The sequence below is a fragment of the Trachemys scripta genome, chromosome 25 (assembly GCF_013100865.1).
Source record: "Trachemys scripta elegans isolate TJP31775 chromosome 25, CAS_Tse_1.0, whole genome shotgun sequence".
NCBI lineage: Eukaryota > Metazoa > Chordata > Testudines > Emydidae > Trachemys > Trachemys scripta.
Genome location: NC_048322.1, coordinates 2,992,588 through 3,020,224, shown reverse-complemented (window position 1 = coordinate 3,020,224; position 27,637 = coordinate 2,992,588). Strand labels below are relative to the sequence as shown.

Here is a 27,637-nt window from a genome sequence, read left to right as displayed (position 1 = left end):
ACTGTTGTTTGCAGGGGGGCTATATCTTGGGAACCCCTTGGTCAATTGGCCCGAAATGTGAGTTGCTCACCCAACCCGGAACCCTCGTGAGGCACACCAAATTTCATGGCCATTCAAGTAAATGTGCCTATTCTAAAGCACTTAAAATAGTCAAGCTGGCTCTGCACCCTCCGGCAGCCAAGTTCCCCTCCCCCTCATCTCCTCTTCCCCCTGCTCCTCCACCTACCTCCCACTGCTTCCTGCCCAGCCACCGCCAAACAGCTGTTTGGCAGTGTTAGCATGTCCTGGGGGGAGGGAGAGGAGCAGGAATGTGGTGCACTCAGGGGAAGAGGCAGGGCCGGGATTTGGGGAAGGAGTTGGAATGGGGCAGGGAGGGAGTGGAGTTGGGGTGGGGACTTTCGGGAAGAGGTTGGAATGAACGTGGGGCTTCATGGAAAGGGTGGAGTGGAGGTGGGGTTGAGCATTGATGGGAAAGAGGGGAAGTCGGCGTCTATGGGCGTAAGATTCTTTTTCTGAGACTGATGAGTGGCTTTCCCTCTCAGAAAGTTTTTGCTGAGAAACATGACAGGATGGAATTGGTGATCTGGTCCTTCCTGCATTAAAACTGCTCCCACACCACCCTCAGATGCATCTGTTGTTACAAAGAATGGTTGGTTGAAGTCCAGGGCCCTCAGTACAAGGTCAGATGTAAGGGCCGCCTTAAGCTGGTTAACGGCTCTCTGACACTTTTCAGTCCACTGAACTGCATTTGGTTGTTTTTTTCCTGGTCAGGTCCTTCTTCCTTCTTCATGCAGTGCACAGTCAACTTGTGGAACTCCTTACCTGAGGAGGTTGTGAAGGCTAGGACTATAACAGCATTTAAAAGAGAACTGTATAAATTCATGGTGGTTAAGTCCATTAATGGCTATTAGCCAGGATGGGTAAGGAATGGTGTCCCTAGCCTCTGTTTGTCAGAGGATGGAGATGGATGGCAGGAGACAGATCACTTGATCGTTGCCTGTTAGGTCCACTCCCTCTGGGGCACCTGGCATTGGCCACTGTCGGTAGACAGGATACTAGGCTAGATGGACCCTTGGTCTGACCCGGTATGGCCGTTCTGATGTAGGTTTGTCACTGGGGTGGCAATTTGGCTATAGTTTGGTACAAATCATTGGTAATGCCTGGTCAAGCCCAAGAAGGATTGGACCTGCTTCTTTGACTTAGGGACAGGCCAATTTTGGATAGCATTTACCTTAGCTTGTAGGGGGTTCATAGTACCTTGACCCACCTGGTGTCCAAGGTACATTCCCCTGTTTAGGCCTCATTTGACACTTTTTGGCCTTAATGGTTAATCCTGCCTCCCTTATATACTAGAAGACAGCTTGGAGGTGTCTTCCAGGTGTGAAGAGGCTTTAATCTGATTCCAACGGAATAATGATTTTGCACCTGAGTTATTAGCGGCAGCTTCCCAAGGGCAATTCCAACTGATTCCTCCCAGAGATGGGTGATCAGGGAACAAGGAATCTCTCCGGCTCCCATAGGGTGACCAGATAGCAAGTGTGAAAAATCGGGACCAGGGCGGGGGTAATGGGAGCCCATATAAAAAAAGCCCCAAATATCAGGACTGTCCCCATAAAATCGGAACCCACTGTCAGTTCTCCTGTCTTTCTCCCTCCCTCCCCCACACTATCACATGCCCCCACTAGTAATGAACTAATGGATATAAACTGACCATCAACAAGCTTAACCTTGAAATTAGGTGAAGGTTTCTAACCACTGGAGGAGTGAAGTTCTGGAACAGCCTCCCAAGGGGAGCAGTGTGGGCAAGAAACAGAACTGGCTTCAAGATTGAGCTTGATAAGTTTATCGATGGGGTGATATGATGGGACTTCCTGTGACGGCATGTGGCCTATCTGTGATTGCTAGCAGCAAATATCTCCAATGGCCAGAGATGGGACAATAGATGAGGAGGGCTCAGAGTTACTACAGAGAATTCTTTCCCAGGTGTCTGCCCGGTGGGTCTTGTCTGCATGCTCAGGGTCTAACTGAGCACCATATTTGGGGTTGGGAAGGAGTTTTCCCCAAGGGTAGATTGGCAGAGACCCTGGGGGGGTTTCGCCTTCCTCTGCAGCATGGGGGATGGGTCACTTGCAGGTTTAAACCAGTGTAAATGGTGGATTCTCTGTAACTTGACAGCTTTAATCCATGATTTCAGGATGTCAGTAACTCAAGCAGAGGTTAGGGGTCTATTACAGGAGTGGGTGGTTGGGGTCCTTTGGCCTGCAAGGTGCAGGAGGTCGAACCAGATGATCACAATGGTTCCTTCTGACCTTAAAGGCTCTGAGTCCAAAATGGAGAGGGAAGTAAAGGAAACATTTAAAAAATAAACCAAACACTGTAATACAAGGATGACTCCAACTGCTCACAGTATAGTCCCACCCCTTTCTTCCTCCACTGTGTGTTTAATGACCTGCTGGGATTTGGGACATTAATTCTCTCATTCCATTGATAGAGATACAATGTGACTGAAATTAAACCAATTTCCGGCCAAGAAAAGGGCACATCCCTGCATTTACCAGGAATCAAACCCAGATCAACTGCTTAGAAGGCAGCTATGCCTACCACGATACCACCAATGCATCTGGTAGGATCATGTCTCCCTGGTGCCACTTATGCTTGTGAAATGACTCACACACACCCCACAGATCTCAGGAGCTGGACGGACAGGCTGGAGGCAGCCTGTCAGCTGTGAGCAGAGACAGAATCCCAGAGTGACAGACAGATGGGGACATAGGCTCTACATCCTACCCCAGAGGTGGGGAAACTATGGCCTGCGGGCCACATCTGGCCTGCGGGACCATCCTGCCCGGCCCTTGAGCTCCCGGCCGGGGAACCTCACCCCGGCCCCTCCCCTGCTCTCCCCCACAGCCTCACCTCACTGCACTGGCAGTGCTCTGGCCCACCACTCCTGCCGGGCAGCACAACGGCATGGCTGGCTCCGGCATGGTAAGGGGGCGGGGAGTGGGGGGTCCCGGGGGCCAGTCAGGGGACAGGGAATAGGGGGTGGTTGGATGGGGAGGAGGTTCTGGGGGTGGTGGTCAGGGGAAGGGGAACGGGGGGGTTGGATGGGGGTGGGATCCCAGGGGGATGCTTAGGGGTGGGAGGTCCCGGGAGTGGGCAGTCGGGGACAAGGAGCAGTGGGGGTTGGATGGATGTTGGGGCAGTCATGGGACAGGGAGCAGGGGTGGTTAGATAGGGGATGGGCTCCCAGGGGGCAGTTAGGGGCAGGGGGTCCTGGGAAGGGGCGGTCAGGGAAAAAGAGCAGGGGGGGGTTGGATGGATTGGGTGTTCTGAGGGTGGCAGTCAGGGCAGGAAGTGGGAAGGGGTGGGGGCCAGGCTGTTTGGGGGCGTGGCTGTTTGGGGGTGCACAGCCTTCCCTGGCCCTCCATACAGTTTTGCAATCCCGATGTGGCTCTCAGGCCAAAAAGTTTGCCCACTCCTGTCCTAGCCTGAGGTAGTGCCAACCCCATCTCCGCCCTCCGAGAAAGGAAATGAAAATTGATGACCATAATGACAAATTTTACCCCAGAAGGAAGGAGACAGCTCCTTTTAAAGCACATTTTGTGTTGATTCCTGCTACATACAGAACAGTTTGTTTCTGCTGCTGATGCCAATCCTTGGGCTCTGCCTGGATAAGGAACAATTCAGGGCTGTCACTCAAGTGAAGACGGGAGATGATTTTTTTGACAGGGATGGCTGCCTCTTCTTAAGGGTGTTTGGAGCATAACTTCATCAGATGCATTCACCCACGAAAGCTTATGCTCCAATACTTCTGTTAGTCTATAATAGGGGTCGGCAACCTTTCAGAAGTATGTGCCGAGTCTTCATTTATTCCCTCTAATTTAAGGTTTCATGTGCCAGTAATACATTTTAACATTTTTAGAAGGTCTCTTTCTATAAGTCTATAATATATAACTAAACTATTGTTGTATGTAAAGTAAATAAGGTTTTTTAAATGTTTAAGAAGCTTCATTTAAAATTAAATTAAAATGCAGAGCCCCCGGACCGGTGGCCAGGACCCAGGCAGTGTGAATGCCACTGAAAATCAGCTCGCGTGCCGCCTTCGGCACGTGTGCCATAGGTTGCCTACCCCTGGTCTATAAGATGCCACAGGACTCTTTGTCGCTTTTTACAGATCCAGACTAACATGGCTACCCCTCTGATACTTAAGGGTGTTTGTTGGTCACCACAAAATCCCAAAGGTTTTCACCGAAAGGAGGGAAAGGAAATGGCCATAAGATGGCACCAGGACATAAGGAATGTAACACAACACCATTCTTAGGGGTAAGCCATTCTTTTTTGTCAAGGTCCAAAATTGTTGGTCAGGGTCTAGTCAAGGTCCACACTCCAGAGAAAATAATAATAAAAAAATAACAATAATGCTAATAATAAGTAAATAAAAAGATTTTGGGATCTATTGAAAAGCAATTTGGCCCACATTGACTCTGAGAGGTGATTTATCTCCACTCTCTTGGATTTGAAGAGCTGGTTAGTTTTAACCTTGGTATCCCACCAGGCTGAACAAGCAATGTTATCGATGGTGACACTAGGATTGAAGGATTATATCGTATTATAAAAAATTGTAAATAAAGATGTCATCTGAACATGAGCATTCTGTAATGAACAGCTGGTTCCCCCAGTTGAGTTCCAAATGCTCTGCTAGAAATGCTCCCGGGACCCCCGCACTCCCCAGCAAGAGTAAAAGGAGAAACCCCCAGCACTGCACTTAGCTCCAGGCTGATTTATTGGGGGATGGGGGAGAAATTATTCTTTGCTGCTGAGCAGGGAGCCAGGGCAGTTCTCTGGGAATCAGGGTGCCGAGCCTGACCCAGCTGCTTCATTGCCCCCTGGGGCCCTGCAGGCTTAGACTGTCCCTGAGGCCAGGCAGCTGCTCGGTGAGCTCTCCTGGTGTAGCTGGCAGTGCCTGAGTATCATAATCATGGGCGTGCACATGGGGTGTGCCAGGTGTGCCCAGGCACACCCTAATGCAGGGGTGGGCAAACTATGGCCCAGATCAGGCCTCTCAGGGCTTTGGATCCGGCCCATGAGACTTACCTCCCGTGGTGCCACAGGCCCTGTGCTGCTTTCAGAAGCGGCCGGCACCACGTCGCTGGGGCACCAGGGGGGCAGAGGGCTCTGTGTGTTGTTCCAGTCACTGCCCCCCACAGCTCCCATTGGCCGGGAATGGGGAACGGCAGCCAATGGGAGCTTTGGGGGAGATACCTGGGGGCATGGCAAGGGCACTGCATGGAGCCCTGTGGCCCCTCTCCCCCAGGGGCTGCACAGGGACGTGGTGAGTGGCGCAGCGTGGGGCCAGGGCAGGCAGCCAGGGAGCACACCACTGCCCCCCCGGGCCACTTTAGGTAAGCAGCGCTGGGCCGGAGCCTGAACCCCTCCTGCACCCCACTCCCTGCCCTGAGCCCCCTGCTGCACCCAAACCCCCTGCCCTGAGCCCCCTGCCTGCACCCCATACCCCTCCTGCACTCCAACTCCCTGTCCTCAGCCCCCTGCCGCACCCCTCCTGCACAACTCCCTGCCCTAAGACCCCTGCCTGCACCTCTCACCCCAACCTCCTGCCCTGAATCCCCTGCTGCACCCTGCACCCCAACTCCCTGCTCTGAGCCCCCTGCCACACCCCGCACCCCAACCTCCTGCCCTGAGCCCCCTCATACACTCCGCACCCCTCCTCTGCCCCAATCCCTTGCCCTGACCCCGTACCTGCATACTGCACCCCCTCCCACATGCCTCACTCCCTTCCGCACCCCAACCCCCTGCTCTGGCCGTGCATACAATTTCCCCACCCCAATGTGGCCCTCAGCCCAAAAGTTTGCCCACTCCTGCCCAAAGGTCTCAAAAAAAAGTGGCTTTGCTTTTTAATTTAATTGCATGATACGCTCTTTTAGTTTTAAAGTATGGATTGTTGTATTATGCAATAAGCCCCGAATTGCGATATATAGATGTTGTAGAAATGTATAGAAAGCCCGTGTTCGCTCACAGCATGCGTCCCCACTACAGTGGCACTGCATTACCATTGGTCCTCCCCTCCCCCTCCGACTCCTATTCTAGAAAATTCTCTGACCTATATAAGCAGCCATGTCAGGCTTGCCCAGTGCAGTGTCTACAGTGTTTGTAATCTTTGTTGCATGTATTCTACTGAAATAGCATAACAAGCTCATGGCTTTACATTTTAATTCACTCGTATGATACCCACTTTTAATTTTAAAATATGGATCGGTTCATTGTTAAGAAAAGGAGCAGACAAAGTGAATTATAATGAATGTTCTGATAGTAGTGCAAATACCTCGGACCCCTCGGTTAAGAAATGAGTCTCATTTTTTAAGTAAAGTTTAATTGTTAATTTTAAAAAAATAAGTTTTAGTTTCTTCAGTTTGTTTGATGAATAAAAATAATGTCCTTTCTGATTGAGTATTCAATAAATGTTCGCTTTAAAAAAAATAAAGAAATACAATTCCCTGGGTGCACACCTATGATCATAATCTAAGGGTCTGTGTTCAGCCATCAGAAAAGGCAGCAGCTTTGCTTCCTACTTCTAAACAGAGCTCCCAAGCAGGGGACACCAGTCGAGGGGGCAGTGAGCAGGTTTTGGGGGGGCACCACAATAACCCAGAAAGCAGGGCTGGCATTAAAGTCGCTGGGGCTTGGGGCAGAAAGCTGAAATCTGAGCCTGACCGCCCAGGTCTGAAGCCAAAGCAACGTAATTTCATGGGGACCCTTCTGCAGTGGGGCCCTGCGCAATTCCTCTGGTGGCTACCCCCTAATGACAGCCCTGGCTTTTAATCTACTGGACATGCAGAAAAACAGTTGTGGCACAGATGGGCTGTGGAGGTTTTATATCGTGTTGGGCAAGGGCCACAGAAAGAAAAAGGTCGGGAACCCCTGCTCCAGAGAATCCCCGAGAATAAAGACTCAATCCGACTCAGTGCTGCCAACTCTCATGATTTTGCCTTGAGTCTTGTCAGAGTTATTGTTTTTCCGTAAAACCCCAGCTCCTGGAGTCAAGTGGAGACGTGATGATTGCAGCCTTCGCTCTTAAAGACACAGTACATTTCTAGCCCTTGTGGCTGTGGAAAAAGCTTCAAAATGGGACCGCCGTGCACCCTAAAGGCTCAACAAGCAAAAGGCAAATAAATAGATCTCCAAATCTATTATTTTGACAGAATCTCCTGATTTCAAAGTGTCCCAGAGCCACTGCAGGGACTGACCCACACCCAGGCTCTCACTCCTATTAGCACTGGCAGGGGCCAATCCAGCTACAGGAGAGTGAGCCCCTGGGAGCAGGGAAGTGACCAAGTCTCCCTGCCAGAGGGTAGGCAGAGGGGGAAGAAAGGGAAAGAGGAGAGAGACCAAAAGGGGATAAGGAGAAATAAGGGGGGAAAGCAGCACCCAGCCCTTTTCTACTGTATCACCCCTGAGTAGATTGCTCCTGAGCTCTGGGTAAATATCCCCCAGTGTCTCCCAGATTCCCCTGCCTCCCAAGGTGTATCCTTCCTGCCAGGCATGATTACAAGGATTTGTAGGTGTCATCCTTATGCCGGGATTTGAGAAAGACAGCAAACCTTGGGAACATGCGTCTGTATTTACAGTCCAGTGTGACAATCCCTGCTCCAGGAGGTGTTTGTTCTCTACTCCTGCTGAATGGGCACAGAATGGGGCAGCAACAGGTTTGTGTCAGTTTTTGTTGCTGCACATTCCTTAACTTAGAAGAGTATGAAATTAAGAAAATGGAGATTGAATTAAAGGGAAACATACAAATAAAAGTTCCAGCCCCGGTTGCTTATTGAAAGAAATGACTCAATATCCCAGTTACATGTTTTACAAACATGAACAAATAAATCCAAGAGCACACATCACTAAGGCTAAATGAGTATAGACACCACTCAGCTAAGAGTTAAACAATACAGTGATAAAGTTCAGGTCAACTCAGTAAATCAATGAGTTAACAAAGATACTGCATTGGAATCAAGTCATCAATTTAGTCAAACCATCAGATTATTACAGCAGAAAACCAACCTTTGTAAATCCTAAAAGAGCAACGCAAGAAGGCAGGTGCATATTTAGTGATGCCGAAACCCCAATCAGAGTATTTTACCCAGGCAGTGCAACCCAGATATACACAGCTGAATATTTCAATACCAAAACCAAATTATTGCTTACATTTAGCCTACAACCTCAAAGCCAATTACAGTTTTCTCCTTAGATGTCACTGTTGTGTAGCTAATACTTCTCCTTGCCTTCTTGCCCCAAAACACATACAGACCTTAGAGAGACATTAGTAAAAGAAGTTCAAACAGCTCTCACTGAATAATACATACCTGACAGCTCAATTCCTTGCAATGCTTCCATTGGTGAGGAGCATGCGTTCAGTCATTTCATGGGGCAGAATATTAAGGCTATTAAGATTTGGGAAACTATTCTTCCTAGCATCTTCCCCTTGTAGATTGCAGAGTTGTGTACACACACACACACACACACACACACACACACACACCTCCCTGTTACACCCCAATCTAATAGAAAGGCTGGGAGGTCTCTAAGTTCATAAAAAGAAACAGATAGAAAAAGAAACAAAACATTTCTGAGATTATAAGGGGTTGGATTTCTGCACCTCTCAGTCTTTGGATTTACATGGAATAGGAACTGTAGCTGCAGCTTAGGAACCAGGTAATGGCATAGATGGTCCAGCACTTTGGGCTAGCAGGGTTTTGTTGACATTGTGCTTCATTCCCCAGAGGGGATCAGTCCTGGGATCCTGGCAGTGAGTCTCTCTGAGGCTATGTCTACACTGGCAGAGTTACAGTGCTGGGAGTTCAGTGCTGCTCAGAGAGCACTGAAGGGAAACCGCTATTGTGTGTTCACACTGTCAGCTGCCTGCACAATAGCACGTTCACACTTGTGGCAGTTCAAGTGGTGTTCGCAGCGGTGCACCCTAGGCAGCCACCCCACTAAGCATTGCTTCCTCTTCTGCCACTAAGAGTTGTGGGAAGGTGGAGGGGGTCTCAGGGCATCGCATCCCAGCAATCCCTGTGCTTCCGTCCGCATTTGGTGCCATCTTTCAATGGTTGGTGTACTGCGCATTCTGCCTCTTCATGCTGCAGGAATAGATCCCACACTGTTGACCAATATGCTACATGTCATGAGTGGCAGTGGAGTTATTCCTTAAACTACAAAAGGAGAGGAATTCAACATTGAGCTCATCACACATAGTAGCTATGACACGAGATTGCTTGTGGCATTCACGGAGGTGCTGACCACAATGGAACACCGCTTTTGGGCTCAGGAAATAAGCACTGAGTGGTGGGATCACATAGTTATGCGCATCTGGGATGATGAGCAGTGGCTGCAGAGCTTTCGGATGACGAAACCCACAGTCATCCATCTAGCCCAGTGTGCTGCCTGAGAGTGACCAGTGCCAGAAGGCGTCAGAGGGAATGAACAGAACAGGCTTGTTGACCTGCAAAGTGAGGGTCTTTCACCCTTACCTTTAACTTTATTGTCAATTCCTACTTATCCTATCTTACCACTCCTCCCCCAAGGTCTCTGGGCAAATTAGGTGTGAACCACTCCTTTATTATATAGACGTGTCCCAATCCAGCTGAATTGAGGCAGACTTTGGGCAAATGTCAGTTTGGAAAAGGCCCACTTAACCCAGCAGGTTTCTCATGTAGTGTGGATGTGTGAACCCCAAAGATATCAAACATGAAAGAAACACAAGGCCAGTTTTGGGGAAGTTTCCAGAGAGGAAAAGAGTCCTCAGCACCTATAAAGATAACTGGTTGCAAAATTTAAATTAAATTAAAAAAACAAAACAAACCGAAAAAAACAACCCAGAAAAGCTACCACCACACATCCATCACCATTTTAGATTTTGACATCTTTTCTTTGCAAACAAGAGACCTGGAGAACTCTGTGGCTGTTACCCTCTAACTGGGTAAAAAGTTCCAAATCTTGTCTCAAGTAAGTTTTCTCTTAACAGAAGATTTAAAATTTATCAAAATAAATTCAATTTTAAATAGAAATAATTACTGTCTCTACTGGGTCTCTATTCTCGTACATGCTATTTCTCTCACATATTCCCCTGCTCTAATTCCTTTGGAGTGAGGTTTTAATTTCAGGATTAGCCACCATTTCCTATGAAGTAGGAGAAGGCAAGGAGAGAACTAGAAGAAAACCTGAATTATATTGTAACATTGAAAATTATCACATAATCAGCCTCTTACGTTACTAATTAACTTCATGTTTAATTTCATTGTTGCTGGTAACAACTTATTCAACTATTACAAAATATAAACCTATAGGGCAGTTTTCTCTTAATTCCCATTTCCACCCCGTGAGCTTTGTGTGAAGTCACATTCTACAATAACCTAGGAGCCTTCCATTTCTGTGAGTTCATTTCTCCCTGGATCTTCTCCCAGAAGTGTGGGTGGAAGGGGTCTCACACTATGTGGGAAGACTGCATCATGAGAAAAAACCACCTGTGCTCTATTTTCACACTTTCTAATCCTTCAAAGTAGCAGCAGGAGGAGAACTGATACAAATGCATTAGACTTAATAGCAAAACCAAGAGACCAAACCAGAGACTCTGGACTCAGCATTCATGTATCCTGCAATCTGAACTTGGAATCTGACACATTCCCTCATTGGCTACCATCATTTGCCCAGAATGGAAGTGCTTCCTGTCCAACAAGGCAGCCAGATTGGATCCCATAGGCATGGAATGGCTCTGAAGGAATCAGCTATTTCTCTTTGTGCTTCATGAAACTTTGGATCCAAATGGTAAAAGACAGTTGTGCCCAATTGAATCATGGCATCCTTTAGGAGTGTGATCAATGCCACTTAAAAAAAGAGCAGTGTTGTAAAAATAGTTTACCTTGGCCACAGGTCATAGCTTCCATCTCTGGGGTGAAAATCAACCACTAGTTCCTGCAATTTCTACCTGAGTTCTTGTCAAATCTTTGACTTTATTTGGAGTAATTTTACACTTCTCTGGTGTAGAATTCTTCACCAACCACACAACATATCAGTAGCGATAGTGAGGTATAACTCCCCCAAATATGCCCTTTTATTTCTTTAATCTGGTGGCACAGATTTTAATTAGGGACTAAATTCAGGTGCTGCTTAGAATCCCTGTAAGACACCAAATGTCAGGTATCTATTCAAAATAGGTATCTTTCTGCAGCTATATCACATTCAACATGGATTTCATTTCCTAGACATTTGCAGCATCTCCCAGGGGTGAGCTGAACAGAAATGTCACTTCCATTTTTCCCATCCCTACCTAGATAATTTTTCCCAAATAATAGGCAACATGCAGCTGATTAGGAAGAAGATATCTTCAGGAGCGACCTCCTGCAGGGCCTGGGCCACAACTGCTTTAGGAGCCAAATGCATGGGTATTTTGCTTATTTCCAAGTCATTTACCAGGGAATACTCTTCCCAGACCTTTAGAAAAAATATTGACCTAACCAATTGAACAACAGGGGGATTGGGATGGTGATGGGGAATAAGGCAATCCCTCTGATTTACCCTATCTTCCTCTACTGTTACAGAGGGTGAAATGAAAATTTTCCCTATCCCTGCTCTTTCTTATAATTCAATATATTTTAAGTGAGGAAAACGGTAGTAAAAATATCTGCTCTGCAGCACAACCTGAAGCAACATCAGAGCAACTGGGAATGAAAAAAATTTGTTCCCGAAGGGGAAACTTGATGACTAACAATTGCTTTCAAATGGGGGAACAGCATAAGTGAGATGCTCAGGGTTTGTTTAGACTAGGAAAAGTGATGGAGTTTAGGTCAGGTCAAGGGGAAAGCTAATGCCAACCACTGCATGTGCTCTACAACTATAATTGTCTTTTTACACCAAGATCACTAACTTGAGCAGCCAACGCCATGCACAGTCCTAGTGGATGTAAAGCACAGGTAGTTTTTGCCTCAGTGTAGCTTGTTGGGATCAAACCTCTGTCTCCCACCTGGAGCGGATGAACATTCCAGGCTGGTGGGACACACACTCCTACAACTCAAAAGGAAAGGAGTTGATAGAAAAGATCAGAGGACTGACCCCAAAGAAGGTGAGATGCAAAAGGCAGAAGCAGGCAACTCATCTGGTGGACCCGAGAGACCACAGTGAACATGGTGCACAGATCACTATGTGAGAATTAGCAAATGTGATTATTTAAAAAAAAATCTTTGCCCAGCCCTAATCAAGGCATTTGTTACAGTTCTCTCATAAGGATTTTCTGATGTTTAATAAGGTGTGAGCTCTTTTGGAAGCTTTTCCCACACTCAGAGCATCCATAAGGTTTCTCACCCGTGTGGATTCTCCAGTGTATAATCAGGTCAGAGCTGCAATTGAAGCTTTTCCCACACTCAGAGCATGTGAAGGGCATCTCTCCTGTGTGGATTCTACAATGTGTGAAATGTTGTGAGTGCTGACTAAAGCTTTTCCCACACTCAGAGTATGTGTAAGGCTTCCCTCCTGTTTGGATTCTCTTATGCGTGATAAGGTTTGAGCTCCGATTGCAGCTTTACCTGCACTAAGAGCATGTGTAGGGGTTCTCTGTGTGGATTCTCTGATGCGTGATAAGGTTTGAGCTCCAATTGAAGCTTTTCCCACACTCAGAGCATGTGTAGGGCTTCTCTCCTGTGTGGATTCTCTGATGTGAGATGAGGGCTGAATGCTGACTAAAACTTTTCCCGCACTCAGAGCATGAGTAGGGCTTCTCTCCTGTGTGGATTCTCTGATGTGTGATAAGGTTTGAACGCTCCCTAAAGCTTTTCCTGCACTCAGAGCATCCATAAGGTTTCTCACCCGTGTGGATTCTCCTATGTTTGCTCAGGGTAGAGCTGTGCTTAAAGCTTTTCCCACACTCAGAGCACGTGTATGGCTTCTCTCCTGTGTGGATTCTCTGATGTGTGATAAGGTATGAGCTCCGACTGAAGCTTTTCCCGCACTCAGAGCATGTGTAGGGCATCTCTCCTGTGTGGATTCTACGATGTGTGATAAGCTGTGAGCGCCGATTGAAGCTTTTCCCGCACTCAGAGCATGTGTAGGGCATCTCTCCTGTGTGGATTCTATGATGTGCGATAAGGTGTGAGCTCCAACTGAAGCTTTTCCCACACTCAGAGCATGTGTAGGGCTTCTCTCCTGTGTGGATTCTCTGATGTGAGATGAGGGCTGAATGCTGACTAAAGCTTTTCCCGCATTCAAAGCACGTGTAGGGCTTCTCTCCTGTGTGGATTCTCTGATGTGTGATAAGGTTTGAACGCTCCCTAAAACTTTTCCTGCACTCAGAGCATCCATAAGGTTTCTCACCCGTGTGGATTCTCCTATGTTTGCTCAGGGTAGAGCTGTGCTTAAAGCTTTTCCCACACTCAGAGCATGTGTAGGGCTTCTCTCCTGTGTGGATTCTCTGATGTGAGATGAGGGCTGAATGCTGACTAAAACTTTTCCCGCACTCAGAGCATGAGTAGGGCTTCTCTCCTGTGTGGATTCTCTGATGTGTGATAAGGTTTGAACGCTCCCTAAAGCTTTTCCTGCACTCAGAGCATCCATAAGGTTTCTCACCCGTGTGGATTCTCCTATGTTTGCTCAGGGTAGAGCTGTGCTTAAAGCTTTTCCCACACTCAGAGCACGTGTATGGCTTCTCTCCTGTGTGGATTCTCTGATGTGTGATAAGGTATGAGCTCCGACTGAAGCTTTTCCCGCACTCAGAGCATGTGTAGGGCATCTCTCCTGTGTGGATTCTACGATGTGTGATAAGCTGTGAGCGCCGATTGAAGCTTTTCCCGCACTCAGAGCATGTGTAGGGCATCTCTCCTGTGTGGATTCTATGATGTGCGATAAGGTGTGAGCTCCAACTGAAGCTTTTCCCACACTCAGAGCATGTGTAGGGCTTCTCTCCTGTGTGGATTCTCTGATGTGAGATGAGGGCTGAATGCTGACTAAAGCTTTTCCCGCATTCAAAGCACGTGTAGGGCTTCTCTCCTGTGTGGATTCTCTGATGTGTGATAAGGTTTGAACGCTCCCTAAAACTTTTCCTGCACTCAGAGCATCCATAAGGTTTCTCACCCGTGTGGATTCTCCTATGTTTGCTCAGGGTAGAGCTGTGCTTAAAGCTTTTCCCACACTCAGAGCATGTGTAGGGCTTCTCTCCTGTGTGGATTCTCTGATGTGTGATAAGGCTTGAACTATGACTAAAGCTTTTCCCGCACTCAGAGCATCCATAACATTTCTCACCCGTGTGGATTCTCCTATGTTTGCTCAGGGTAGAGCTGTGCTTAAAGCTTTTGCTGCACTCAGGGCATGTGTAGAGCATCTCTCCTGTGTGAATTCTGCGATGTGTGAGAAGGTGTGAGCGTTTGCTGAAGCTTTTCCTGCACTCAGAGCATGTGTAGGGCATCTCTCCTGTGTGGATTCTCTGATGTCTGATAAGGTGTGAGCTCCGCCTGAAGCTTTTCCCGCACTCAGAGCATGTGTAGGGCTTCTCTCCAGTGTGGATTCTCCAATGTGTGAGAAGGGCAGAGCTTGAAATGAAGCTTTTCCCACACTCATGGCATGTGTAGCGTCTCCCTTCCAAGTTAATTCTGTCACATGCAATAAGGTTTGAGTGGCTACTGAAGTTTTCCTCCAACATCTGCTGAGTCTCACAGCCTTTTGCTTTTTCTGGGAGTGCACAACTCCCAGAAACATTCCCTTTGGATCTTCCTGATAACGTTCCATGTAGTTCTACTTGCTCAGCATCTTCCTGATCGGGTTTCTCCTCCTCATTCTCACTCACCATCCCATCACCTGATGGGAAACAGAGAGAATCCAGACATAGGTCACTCCTTGTGCCAGAAAGAAAGGAAATCTCAGAGAGAGGAATGGAAAAAGGGATGAACAAACCAAAATATGTGTGGGAGAGATCAAACCTATCAGGAGCTGATTTTCCCCAAACCCTTCCCCAGAGGAGAGAGGAAGGGATCAGTTTTGGTCCGCATCTCACCAGAACACTCAGGGGAAAGCGAGATCTGGGAGTGACCTGCTGCCAGTTGTCAGTCAGAATAGGTGGGAAGCCAAGAGTGACATCTGCCATAATGATTCCATTCTGCAGAGAACTATCCTGAACTTGGAGAGCTCACAGGGACTTTGTAGGGCATCACAAATGTTTTCTGCATTCCTGAACAGTTGTTGAGTTGGTTTAACCAATTCCTCACCTGTGCAGGCAGCTCTCGGGTGCACTTCTTTCTCGGAACCCTGGAAGTCCGGGATCCACGGCTCTTCCCCTTGTTCCAGCTGTGAGATCACATCAGGTTTGGAAACTGGAAACCCTGCTCCAGGCAAAGAAAAGAAGGGAAATCAGTGGAATTTGTGGGATACTTGTCACAAAGAGTATTGCATGGTTTTAACCCCAGCTCATTTTTAAGCAGTAACATCCCGAGGCCAGCTTCCTTGGCTCAAAGTGGCAGGAGAGTTATTATTATAAATCATATTCATTAACTTAGTGCCTAAGGACCAACTAACAGTCAGTCCCCATTCTGCTAGGCAAAGTACAAACCCAGAATAGTAGATGGCCCATGCCTTGAAGAATTTACAATCTAAATAGACAAGACAGAGACACAGAATGGGGGAAGGGGTAGAACCCACTGTTAGAATAGAGATATTGTGATATACCCAGGCCAGTTGGGAACAGCAGAGTAGTCTTATTGGTAGCCAGGAAGTGGGAGGGCAAAGCCCGCCCACTACTACAGGACCTCCCCCCAGTCTAAGGGAAGGATCCATAGGACCTGGATAACCAAGTAATTCTGGAGGACAACTAATGAAATAACAGGGATAGGAGTGTGGTCAAAGGGCTAAACAAAGGGAACCTGATGGGGACACCGAGCAGAGATCCTCGGACACCGCCCACTGCTCCTCGAAGGTGTCAAGGGAGTCAGCAGATGCCACCCAGAGGAACTCTGCCCGGATGCATGAACGGACTGAGGAACGGAAATAAGCCCCACAGTCACAAGAAATTCTGTCAGCCAACCTCCTCTCCCTGGTTTTGTAGATGGCTAGTTAGGACAGGGCTAAGAGGAGGTTGACAAGGAGATCCCGTGACTTTGTGGGGCCACGGATGGGGAGTGCATAGATGAACAGGTGAGGGGAAAAGTGCAACCAAAAACATAATAATATATCTATGAGGAGCCGGAATAGGGGCTGCAACCTGGCGCACTCTAGATAAACATGCGCCAGGGTTTCCCTCATGCCGCAGAAGGGGCAGGTGTCCGGGATAGGGGTAAACCATGCCAAGTACATGCCTGTGCTGACGGCCCCATGAAGGAGCCACCAACTGATATCCCTGGTGGGCCTCGGGACCAGGGTGGAGTACAGGCTGGCCCACTGGGGCTTCTCACCCTCGAAGGTGGCAGAAAGTCCCGCCACTTTGTGTCGGGGCGGGTCGCGAGGGTGAGGAAATGAAGGGTGTGGAGCACAAGCATGTACAGATGTTTCCTTGGTGCAGTCTGTAACCAAACCAGCTGCAAATCATGCAGCTGACTCACGGTGAAAGGGTGGAGGGGCTGGGTGGGTCCACAGGCAGGGGCCCAATGAAAAGGTCTGGAGGGCCTGGGATGGAGGGTGGGTGGGGCGTGCCCTCTCGCAGTACCCTGTCGAGGTAGGCCCGAGCAGCGGGCGGTAAAGCGGCCTTCACCTCCTGAAGTACGCGCTGGGGAGTGCGAGGTCTGGAGAGCCCCATCTGCTGAGCAAGCATCAGGGGATCCAGCTAGTATTCCCGGTCGTAGTCCAGGAGGTCTCCAACTCTGGTGACTTCTGCCGAGACCAACCTCTAGCACACCGCGGGAGACTCTGCCATCTGCCCATGAAGCTGGGGGTTGTGTAGCAGGGGCTCCGCGAGGAGATCAGCCCCCACGGCGGCCGCCACGGACCTGGTCATTGAAAAGAGCTTCCAGGTCCAGAGGAGGTCTTGGTAGAAGACCGGCAGCCCGGAGAGGTCTCGCGGAAGACCCCTCGGATGGAGATAAAGGAGCTGCTGGTCATATCGGAGCCCTTGGAAGCGGTGCAGGAAGGCTTGCGCCAGTAGTTTCCATGCCGGACTACCTGCACCATACAGGAGCCTCTGCAGGGCCTGGAGGTGGAAGACGTGGACCTGAGTGTGTAGGCACTTCAGGCCCTGCCCTCCCTCCTCCAGGGGCAGGTGGAGGACCCCTGCAGAGGTCCTTTTGGCATTCCTGGTCAAAAGAACTCCACCATCGCCATTCAGAGGTTGGCCACGAAACCCAGGGCCAAGACCAGGGTTTTGAGCTGGTACCAGAGCATGGACAGGACTAGTTGATTGTACACTAGTGCCCTCCCTTGGAGGGAGAGGCACCGGAGTAGTTCTGTCCATTTTCCGGAGCCGCTCCATCACCCTGCCCTCTAAGCCGTGCCAGTTCTCTGGTGAAGACGAATGCGTGGCAGAAAGGTAAACGCCGAGATAGAGCAGCAGATCCGCGCTCCACCGGATGGCCTGAAGCACGGGTGGGAGGGAGCTCGTGTCATCGTATGAAAAAGACAAAGTAATGTCTTGTTCGATTGCAAGAATAGCAAGACCAGTCAAGCATTCCTGGCTCATTGTAGAACAGAGATAGTTTTTAATGAACTTTAGTTTTGAGAAACTCCATTCTCCTGATGCTACGGTTACAGGAATTGTCAGTAGCATACGAGTGGCAATGTACACATTGGGATATATGTCAACAAGTTTCCTGGTATGAATAAACTGTAAAATGTCCATCACCAACTTTGCATGTGGCAACATTGATGACAATTTATTCAATTCTTCGTACAGTTCAAGTTCATTTAAATCAAAACAATCACCATGCTTCAGGAGGCTCTCAAGATTCTTGCACTTTGCCATTCGCTGCTCTTGTTTTCCTATTTCATTGAATTTAGTTATGTCATACAAAATTCCATACTGTTCATGGTGTATTCATAAGATATTAAACCTCTCATCAATGGCAGATATTGCTTTATCCATCACAACATTAAAAAATTCAACCTCAAATTTCTTTTCTGGATCATCTGTGGGCTCATCTGCTCCTTCATATTCCACTTGCCATTTTTTCCTTGAAACTCATGTCACGTTTGGCCATGGAAATTTTGGTTCTACACCGAGTGCCTGTGCAAGCTCTCTTGCTGTAACCTGTGCTTCTTTGAATCCATTTTCTCTGTATTTCACTAAGAAGTCTTGTGTGTTGTTTAGTAAGGTAAGTGTTGAATCAAGCTGCATCATTGGACTCTGCATTATTTTCTTACACTTGAGATTTTAACAAGAATGTCATACCAGATTACGACAGATGTTAGGAACTTGAAGCTGGATATTTCAGAGGCCAATGACTGTGCTTCACTTTTAGCTTTTGGCTCTCTGGCTTCTTCCGAAATAGTAACCAGTGCTTCATAAACTTCCTCATATTGATATCTCAATGTTTTTGCACTTTCTACTCTGCTTTCCCAGTGTGTCTCAGATAGAGGCTTAACAATAATACCATTGACATGTGCTCTGAATATTTGGCATCGTTGAGTGGAAGCTGAAAAGAGCACGTAAATGTGTTGCAGCAAACCAAAAAAAGAAATAGCTTCTACAGAGGACTTGGCCATATCACACAAAATCAAATTAAGGCTGTGGCATGCACACGGAACAAAAAAGGCTCGTGGATTTTCTGCCAGCAATCTAGCTTGCACGCCAGAAATGCATCCTCTCATATCATAGCCTTGTCCTCTAATATTCATTACAGACAATCCCATTCATTTTAGTTCATCAAGGAGAGCTTGAAGATGTCCAAAACTTGTAGCGTCCTCTACTTCTAAAAATGTGATAAACGATTCCTTAACTGTAATCTATGCTGAATCACTAATGTCGACAAATCTCACTACTAACAACATCTGTTCTTCATGACTTCTGTCCGGAGTGCAATCTACAATTATGGCAAAATATTTTGGCAAAGTAACCAATGAAACAATTGTATCTTTCACTTTATCACTCATTAGCATGATCAGTTAATTTTGAATTCTTGGTCCCAAATAGTGGTCATGTATTTCATTTTCAGTTACTCTTCGGAGATGGAGTACTTGTGGCACCACTCATCACTGTGTCAAATTTTCCCAGAAGTTGTACAAGGCTCAAAAAATTGCCATTTTTGGGCTGGAGTAATTTCTTAACCCTTCCTTTTAAAGGAAGATTGTTTGTTGATAGATATTCAACAATAGATAATAGACATTCAAGAATACAACGCCAATGCTGCTTCTCTAACTCCAGCAATCTTTGATTAGGGGCATTAAGAGTTGTCTGATTTTTTAACCTTACACTCAGCTCACACCATTTATGCATACTTTCAATGTGGTGTTGTGCCTTTTCATGTTGCGGTAATGTGTGACTAAGATTTTTCCAATCATTAATACCCATGGTTGCTATCTTAAAATTGACAGGTTTCAGAGTAGCAGTTGTGTTAGTCTGTATCCGCAAAAAGAACAGGAGTACTTGTGGCACCTTAGAGACTAACAAATTTATTTGAGCATAAGCTTTTGTGGGCTACAGCCCACTTCTTCGGATGCATAGAATGGAACATATATATATACACATACAGAGAACATGAAAAGGTGGGAGTTGTCTTACCAACTCTGAGAGGCCAATTAAGTAAGAGAAAAAAACTTTTGAAGTGATAATCAAGATAGCCCACTACAGACAGTTTGATAAGAAGTGTGAGAATACTTACATGGGGAGATAGATTCAATGTTTGTAATGGCTCAGCCATTCCAAGTCTCTATTCAAAGCTAAGTTGATTGTATCTAGTTTGCATATCAATTCAAGCTCAGCAGTTTCTCAATGGAGTCTGTTTTTGAAGCTTTTCTGTTGCAAAATTGCCACCTGCAGGTCTGTCATTGAGTGACCAGACAGGTTAAAGTGTTCTCCTACTGGTTTTTGAATGTTATGATTCCTGATGTCAGATTTGTGTCCTTTAATTCTATCTCCCCATGTTAGTATTCTCACACCTTTTATTCTCACAGGGCCTTTCTCAAGTATAATGGCACGTAATTCGTTGTTTAAAGATTGCGGCCAATGTCATCTATATCCCATGCTAGTACAGTTTCAACTGTTGTAATTTCTTGCTTTGTGTCTGCATCTGTTTCAAATGATTGTTCCATGTGTTGTTGTGTTTCTTGAGCTTTGTCTGCATAAAAATTTTCTTCACGCAGCGCACAGTCAACTTGTGGAACTCCTTACCTGAGGAGGTTGTGAAGGCTAGGACTATAACAGTTTTTAAAAGAGAACTGGATAAATTCATGGTGGTTAAGTCCATTAATGGCTATTAGCCAGGATGGGTAAGGAATGGTGTCCCTAGCCTCTGTTTGTCAGAGAATGGAGATGGATGCCTGGAGAGAGATCACTTGATCATTGCCTGCTGGTCCACTCCCTCAGGGCACCTGACATTGGCCACTGTCAGTAGACAGGATACTGGGCTAGATGGACCTTTGGTCTGACCCGGTAAGGCCGTTCTTATGTTCTTATGTTCTTAAGTCAGCACAGAATCATCTCATCTAGATTAAGGTAGCACAGAAATGTTACAGAAGTCCTATTGTGCCTTATTCTTGTTTGGAAAGACGTTAGCAATAGCAGCACATTTTGGGCAATGCCAGAAATACATGATAAATCACTGCCTCTAAAGTTCCATCAAAAACTGACATTTTCACAGTTCTAGCATGATCTGCTGCACAGATTCTTCACAAGGAAGTGTCCCTGGCCTTTTTAACTCATATTAACCATGTATTTACTTTATGAAAGTTGGACAAAATATTATGAAAACATAAGACATTGGCTGCCCAAACTTTGGACTGGCAAAAGCTATACTGACTCACTGGGGGGAAAAAGCAAGAGAATCTTAGTACAACATATGGTCACTCTACACACTAGTAAGGAGATGAGCATATTACAGTTGTTGGAGGGCTCTATTTAGCAGTAACAGGGCTATAGGAAAGTCAGTCATCATTTTTTGTTTCTCTAATGAAAACTGGCGCACTCCCTGCCCCAAACCAAATTTGTCACAAATAACGGTTACTTTCTGGTCTGGGAAGAAAGTCCCTTCCTCCAGCTTTTGAAACAGACCAGAGTTCCTGAAGACGCGAGCATCATGTACCTTTCCCGGCCATCCCACGTTGATGTTGGTGAAACGTCCCTTGTGATCCACCAGGGCTTGCAGCAGCATTGAAAAGTACCCCTTGCGGTTTACGTAGTCGGTGGCTTCGTGCTCCGGTGACAAGATAGGGATATGGGTTCCGTCTATGGCCCCACCACAGTTTGGGAATCCCATTTCAGCAAAACCATCCACTATTGCCTGCACGTTGCCCAGAGTCCCTACCCTTGATATCACCAGGTCTTTCATTGCCCTGGCAAATTGGATCACAGCAGCCCCCACCGTAGATTTGCCCACTCCAAATTGATTCCCGACTGACCGGTAGCTGTCTGGTGTTGCAAGCTTCCACAGGGCTATCGCCACTCGCTTCTCAACTGTGAGGGCTGCTCTCATCTTGGTATCCTGGCGTTTCAGGGCAGGGGAAAGCAAGTCACAAAGTTCCATGAAAGTGGCCTTACGCATGCAAAAGTTTCGCAGCCACTGGGAATCGTCCCACACCTGCAGCACGATGCGGTCCCACCAGTCTGTGCTTGTTTCCCGGGCCCAGAATCGGCGTTCCACGGCATGAACCTGCCCCAGTGACACCATGATTTCCACATTGCTGGGGCCTGTGCCTTGTGAGAGGTCTATGTCCATGTCAATTTCCTCATCACTCTCTTCGCCGCGCTGCAATCGCCTCCTCGGCTGGTCCGGGTTTCGTCTTGGCATGTCCTGGCTCTGCATATACTCCAGGACAATGCGCGTGGTGTTCATAGTGCTCATAATTGCCGCAGTGATCTGAGCGGGCTCCATGATCCCAGTGCTAGCTATGGCGCCTGGTCAGAAAAAAGGCGCGAAACTAGTATCTGATGGACCAGGAGAAGGAGGGAGGGCCGAGTGACGACATGGTGTACAGGTACAGGAACAGGGAATTAAAATCAAGAAAGGTGGCTGTGCATCAGGGAGAAACACAAACAACTGTCACACAGAATGGTCCCCCCAAAGATTAAACTGAAAACCCTGGGCTTAGCAGGCCGTTGATTTCACGGAGGAAGGGGAAGCAAATGAATACAGAACAAATCTATTTTTTACATCTTAAGCTGGCAGCCAACGGTGCAGCATGAGTGACGACATGTACCCAGAACCTCCCGCGACACTGTTTTGCATCATCCGGGCACTGGGATCTCAACCCAGAATTCCAATGGGCGGCGGAGACTGCGGGAACTGTGGGATAGCTGTGGGATAGCTACCCATAGTGCAATGCTCCGGAAGTCGATGCTAGCCTCATACTGTGGACGCGGTCCGCCGACTAGAGCACTTAGCGCATTTTATGTGGGGACACACACAATCGGCTGTATACAACCGATTTCTATAAAACCGGCTTCTATAAATTCGAACTAATTTCGTAGTGTAGACATACCCTGAGCCTCTGGCTTCAACACTCCTATTTCAACCTGTGAGCTCTGCCCAGCAGGTCCAGCTGAATGACACTCCTGTTCAGAGACATTCAATGAACAGAGCAAGTTTTTGCTGTGACACTGGCAGACTTTTAAAACATAGCAGGGTTTATTAGTCAACTAAAACACAGCATTGGAAAGTCCTTAGATTAGCACAGGGAAGCAACAAAGACAATATAGTCCATACTGGCCAATGGCCTTGAGCCCTGCTGCTGTAGAAAATGCTTAGGTTTCCTTTCACTGTGACTGTCCATTTGTCTTCGCTCCGGTAGAGCTCCCTGCGTCTGAGAGCCCAGTTCTTCCTGCTCCCAAAAACATAACGAGTCCATGTATACTTCACTCAGCCAAACAGAGATCCTTCCATGGACAGGTGACAATTATTCCCTTGTCTCTGTAGGGTATTCCACTGATGTAGGTTGGTACCAGCCAGTCCTTAATAACCCATTCACAGCACCCCATGATAGACACATGACAAAACACCTCATGTCGCCTGCTCATTATAATCATAGCAATACCAATCACAGAGGGAAACTGAGGTGTGTATTGGCATCATAGAAGTATCACCAAAATCCCCACCTCTATCACACACACACTGCTCACAGCCCTTGGAGAGAAAGCAAAGCATGGGAACTGGACATTAGTCCAGTGAACACAGTGGAGGACAAGCTGCAATCTGCAAACCCTGGTCAAAAAGGAGAGGCATGTGGGTCCCTACCCATAGAGAGGGACTGGCTAGAGGCCTGATACCTGACAGACCATTCCTTGAGCAGACCATGGAAGCAGGTCAAAGGCTTAGCTACCCCAGAACTGTGACATCACAAAAGGACATTCTGGGGAATTAGGAAATCTAGTGACTCAGGTGTAATGGGAGGGAGAATTAAACTCCCCCAGTGTGTGGAGAAGGCTGGGGAATTAAACACTAAAATTCAAGAGCAACAGCCTCTAATTATTCCGGAAAAGGAGACTGTAAGAAACAAGAACTGGGCCACGCAACCTCAGGAGGGACAGGCTCAAAGATCCAAGGAGCCTGGAGGGAAGACAGCTTCTGGCTGCTGCACATGGGGACAGGGGGGACAAGACTCTCTCCAAACTCTCACTCCTGTTGACCCCGACCTGATTTTATGATCTATGACCTACTCTCATGTCTTGTGGGCAATTTTATACTCGCTAGAGGTAAAATCTGATTATCAGATTTGATAGACCCAGACCAGTTGGGAACAACAGAGTAGCAGAAGGGAGATATACTGTCCACTGGATATGTAGTTTTCTGTTCCCTGAGTGACCAGAGCAGGGGCTACTCCAGGCTAATAGACCACCTGACTCCAATTAACCTGCTAAGAGTCAGGTGAGGCAGTTAAGCACCTGACTCTAATTAAGGCCCCTCTGATGCTGTAAAAGGGCTCACTCCAGTCAAGCCAGGGGGAGCCACAGGAGAGGAAGTGTGTGAGAGGAACTGGGAGCAAGAGGTGTGCAAGAAGCTGAGAGTGAGTAGGCATACTGCTGGAGGACTGAGAACTACAAGTGTTATCAGACATCAGGAGGAAGGTCCGGTGGTGAGGACAAAGAAGGTGTTGGGAGAAGGCCATGGGGAAGTAGCCCAGGGAGTTGTTCGTGTCGTGCAACTGTACCAGGAGGCACTCTAAACAGCTGCAGTCCACAGGGCCCTGGGCTGGAACCTGGAGTAGAGGGCGGGCCCGGGTTCCCCCCATACCTCCCAACTCCTGATCAAACACAGGAGGAATTGACCTGGACTATAGCTTCTACCAGAGGGGAAGGTCTCTGGACTGTTTTCCTGACCCACAGGGTGAATCTGTGAAGCGAGCAAAACCGCCAATAAGTGCAGGACCCAGCAAGGTTGATGAGGAACTTTGTCACACAGAGTATTGCTTATTACCTTGGAACACGTGTGGAGGGGCAAGAAGGTGATCATAAATAAATGGGTTATTAAGGGCAGGGACTACACTACAGCTGGGATCGATGCTCTGAGATCAATCCACCGGTGGTCGATGTAGTGGGTCTGGTAAATACCTGCCAAATTGACTACAGATCGCTCTCCAATCGACCCCTGTACTCGACCCCTGATAAGAAGAGTAAGGTAAGTAGACCCTGTGGTAACTCGTAAGGTACATCGACTCCAGCTACATTATACACGTAGCTGGAGTTGCATAGCATAGGTTGACTTACTGCGGTAGTGTAGACACAGCATAAGCTTGCTACAGTTTAGGGCCTTATATTAGGTTGAGGCTTTGTGGGAGTAGTTATGCTGAAGTCTGGGATTTACCTAAATAGGCCTAAGGAGAGAATCCCAGGTCAGATATTTTGCACCCTCATTTTGAGAGACTAACGAGGAACCACAAACAGGTGCAATACGCCACAGGATTCTGAAAGAAGGAAGTTTGGGGCGGGCTTTAGCAATTAGGTTGCTATGAAGTATCTCAGCCGTTGGACCACATTCATATATTGGAATGATTAATAAATAAGTGATGTAAATCATGTGTATTAATGCTTGATGCTTAATTATGGACTTCCCAAAGGCCAAATATGGGTTGGGGCACCTATTGACATTATTGTAATCAGAGTAAAGAAGCAGATATGGTATATCGCCTTCCTATTACCATAAGAAAGCGGAGAAAATACCTCTCCTAGTTACCATTTTTTCATTTTGTCGGGTCCCCGAGACAGTGTACACTGAAGCAGGGCTTCCCTTCTGATGGTCTCCCTTGCCCCTCAAACTTTGTTTCCAATGGTGTCCATAACTTGTAAGTGTCATAACTATAAAGGGAAGGGTAACAGCTCTCCTGTGTACAGTGCCATAAAATCCCTCCTGGCCAGAGACTCCAAAATCCTTTTACCTGTAAAGGGTTAAGAAGCTCAGGTAACCTGGCTGACACCTGACCCAAAGGACCAATAAGGGGACAAGATACTTTCAAATCAGGGGGCGGGGAGGAAAGGCTTTTGTTTGTGCTCTTTGTTTTGGGAGTTGTTCGCTCTTGGGACTGAGAGGGACCAGACATCAATCCAGGCTCACCAAATCTTTCTGAACAAGTCTCTCATATTTCAAACTTGTAAGTAAATAGCCAGGCAAGGCGTGTTAGTTTTCCTTTGTTTTCTCAACTTGTAAATGTACCTTTTACTAGAGTGTTTATCTTTGTTTGCTATACTTTGAACCTGAGGCTAGAGGGAGGTCCTCTGAGCTCTTTAAGTTTGATTACCCTGTAAAGTTATTTTCCATAATGATTTTAAAGAGATGATTTTTACCTTTTTCTTTAATTAAAAGCCCTTTTTAAGAACCTGATTGATTTTTCCTTGTTTTTAGATCCAAGGGGGTTGGATCTGTATTCACCAGGAGTCGGTGGGAGAAGGAGGGGGAATGGTTCATTTCTCCCTGCTTTAAGATCCAAGGGGTTTGGATCTGTATTCACCAGGGAATTGGTGAAGAGTTTCTCAAGGCTACCCAGGGAAGGGAATCCATTTGGGAATGGTGGCAGCAGACCAGATCTAAGCTGGTAGTTAAGCTTAGAAGTCTTCATGCAGGCCCCCACATTTCTACCCTAAAGTTCAAAGTGGGGAAGCAGCCTTGACAGTAAGTATGCACAGTGCAAGACCTTCTTTATATATTTATCTTACTCTAATCGTTATGTGTATTGATTTTTGTCTATGATTTCAATTATAACTGTCTGCATTACATCAAGTTTCTGTGTGTTTCACCAAATTCCATCTTCTCCATTAACTTTGAGTAGCCATGTACCAGGGCAAGCTGTACCCCAATATGTAATCTTATATGTATAAAAATTGTACAGGCTACACTACCACCCAGTGACATCATCACTGGGGAGGTTATATGGTAATGAGTGGGAGAGGGAGGTCAAGAGTTAAAATAATAATATTTGTGGGGAAAATGTATAATGAAGTGAAACTGAACAGAAATACAACTGGAGTGTAGGCTCTAAAGCAAGAAGGCTTGGATAGGGATTCGAGGTTAAAGATCTGGGATCCCCAACAGCTCTAGATCCCCAAACCTCTCCTCCCTCCCACTGACCCACCCAGCCCACTTCCTGGGTGTCCTTCCTCCACACTCGCCTCCTCTTCTTCCCATTACTCTCAGCCATCACCACCTCCCGGCACCTTGGGAGCTTCTTGTGTTCCCGTCCTCGTCTCTCACTACCTCATCCCTCCCTGCTCCTTCTTACCTCAAATCTTGCACACATCCTCCCCATGTCCTGGCACCCCAGAATTATCTACTCCCCCCTTCTCTTCCCCTCCCACGGCTCTGTTCTCCCTTCATCCATGGGGTCCTGAATGGAAACATTATACGCTCTCCTATCAAAAGAGGAGCTCATCTGACTGTCACACAACCCATGCATGAGTCATACACCTATTTACTTAACTTAGAATTCTACAGGCAGTATATTTTCCTCTTAAAATGAGGAAAAGGCATGAAAGCTACAGTTACTAATGTAGTTATTAATGTAGCCAAGAAGGATACATGAAATGCAATTTTAAAATGACTGACGGCACGAAAAAGGCACATGTCCAAAAATTATACTAGTGGGTGGGAGATAAGGCAAAAAAAAGGGGGGGCAAGGAAAATTGTCAAAACTTGTATGACAAATAAAGGTATAAAGTTATTACTACTCGGGTTCTTTAGAAAACGCACAGCTTCTAATAACCGAAGGGACAGGACTCCTTACCTAGCAAGACCACCGTCTCATAGTTCTTCTGCATGACATCCCTGTAGAGGGCTCTCTGAGTGGGGTCCAGCAGAGTCCCCTCTTCCCTGGTGAAATACACAGCCACCTCCTCAAAGGTCACCGGCCCCTGAAAGAGTAAGAGTCCAACACTCAGTACCTGCTGCCCCACTCACAACCCCACTATTCACAGAACAGCAGCACCAGGTAAATGGATGCTCTGGGAGGCACATGTTAACAGAACATAGCCCACCTTGCTTAGAGAAGCCAGAAGGCATTAGAAGGTAGAAAGAGAGAACCTTTGTGTTTC

At 47.1% G+C, this 27,637-nt stretch overlaps 1 protein-coding gene across 1 annotated transcript in view; it reads right to left on the bottom strand.

Moving 5' to 3' along the window:
- Window positions 1-7,818: 7,818 nt before the first annotated feature.
- LOC117869987 (zinc finger protein 345-like) overlaps window positions 7,819-27,637 on the bottom strand; it is a 43,710-nt gene continuing 23,891 nt past the window's right edge. The window contains exons 3-5 of the mRNA XM_034757099.1: window positions 27,331-27,457; window positions 15,255-15,368; window positions 7,819-14,847 (exon numbers count right to left, since the gene is read on the bottom strand). Coding sequence (XP_034612990.1) covers window positions 12,593-14,847; window positions 15,255-15,368; window positions 27,331-27,457 — 2,496 coding nt within the window. The 3' untranslated portion in view covers window positions 7,819-12,592. The remainder of the gene's footprint in view (window positions 14,848-15,254; window positions 15,369-27,330; window positions 27,458-27,637) is intronic.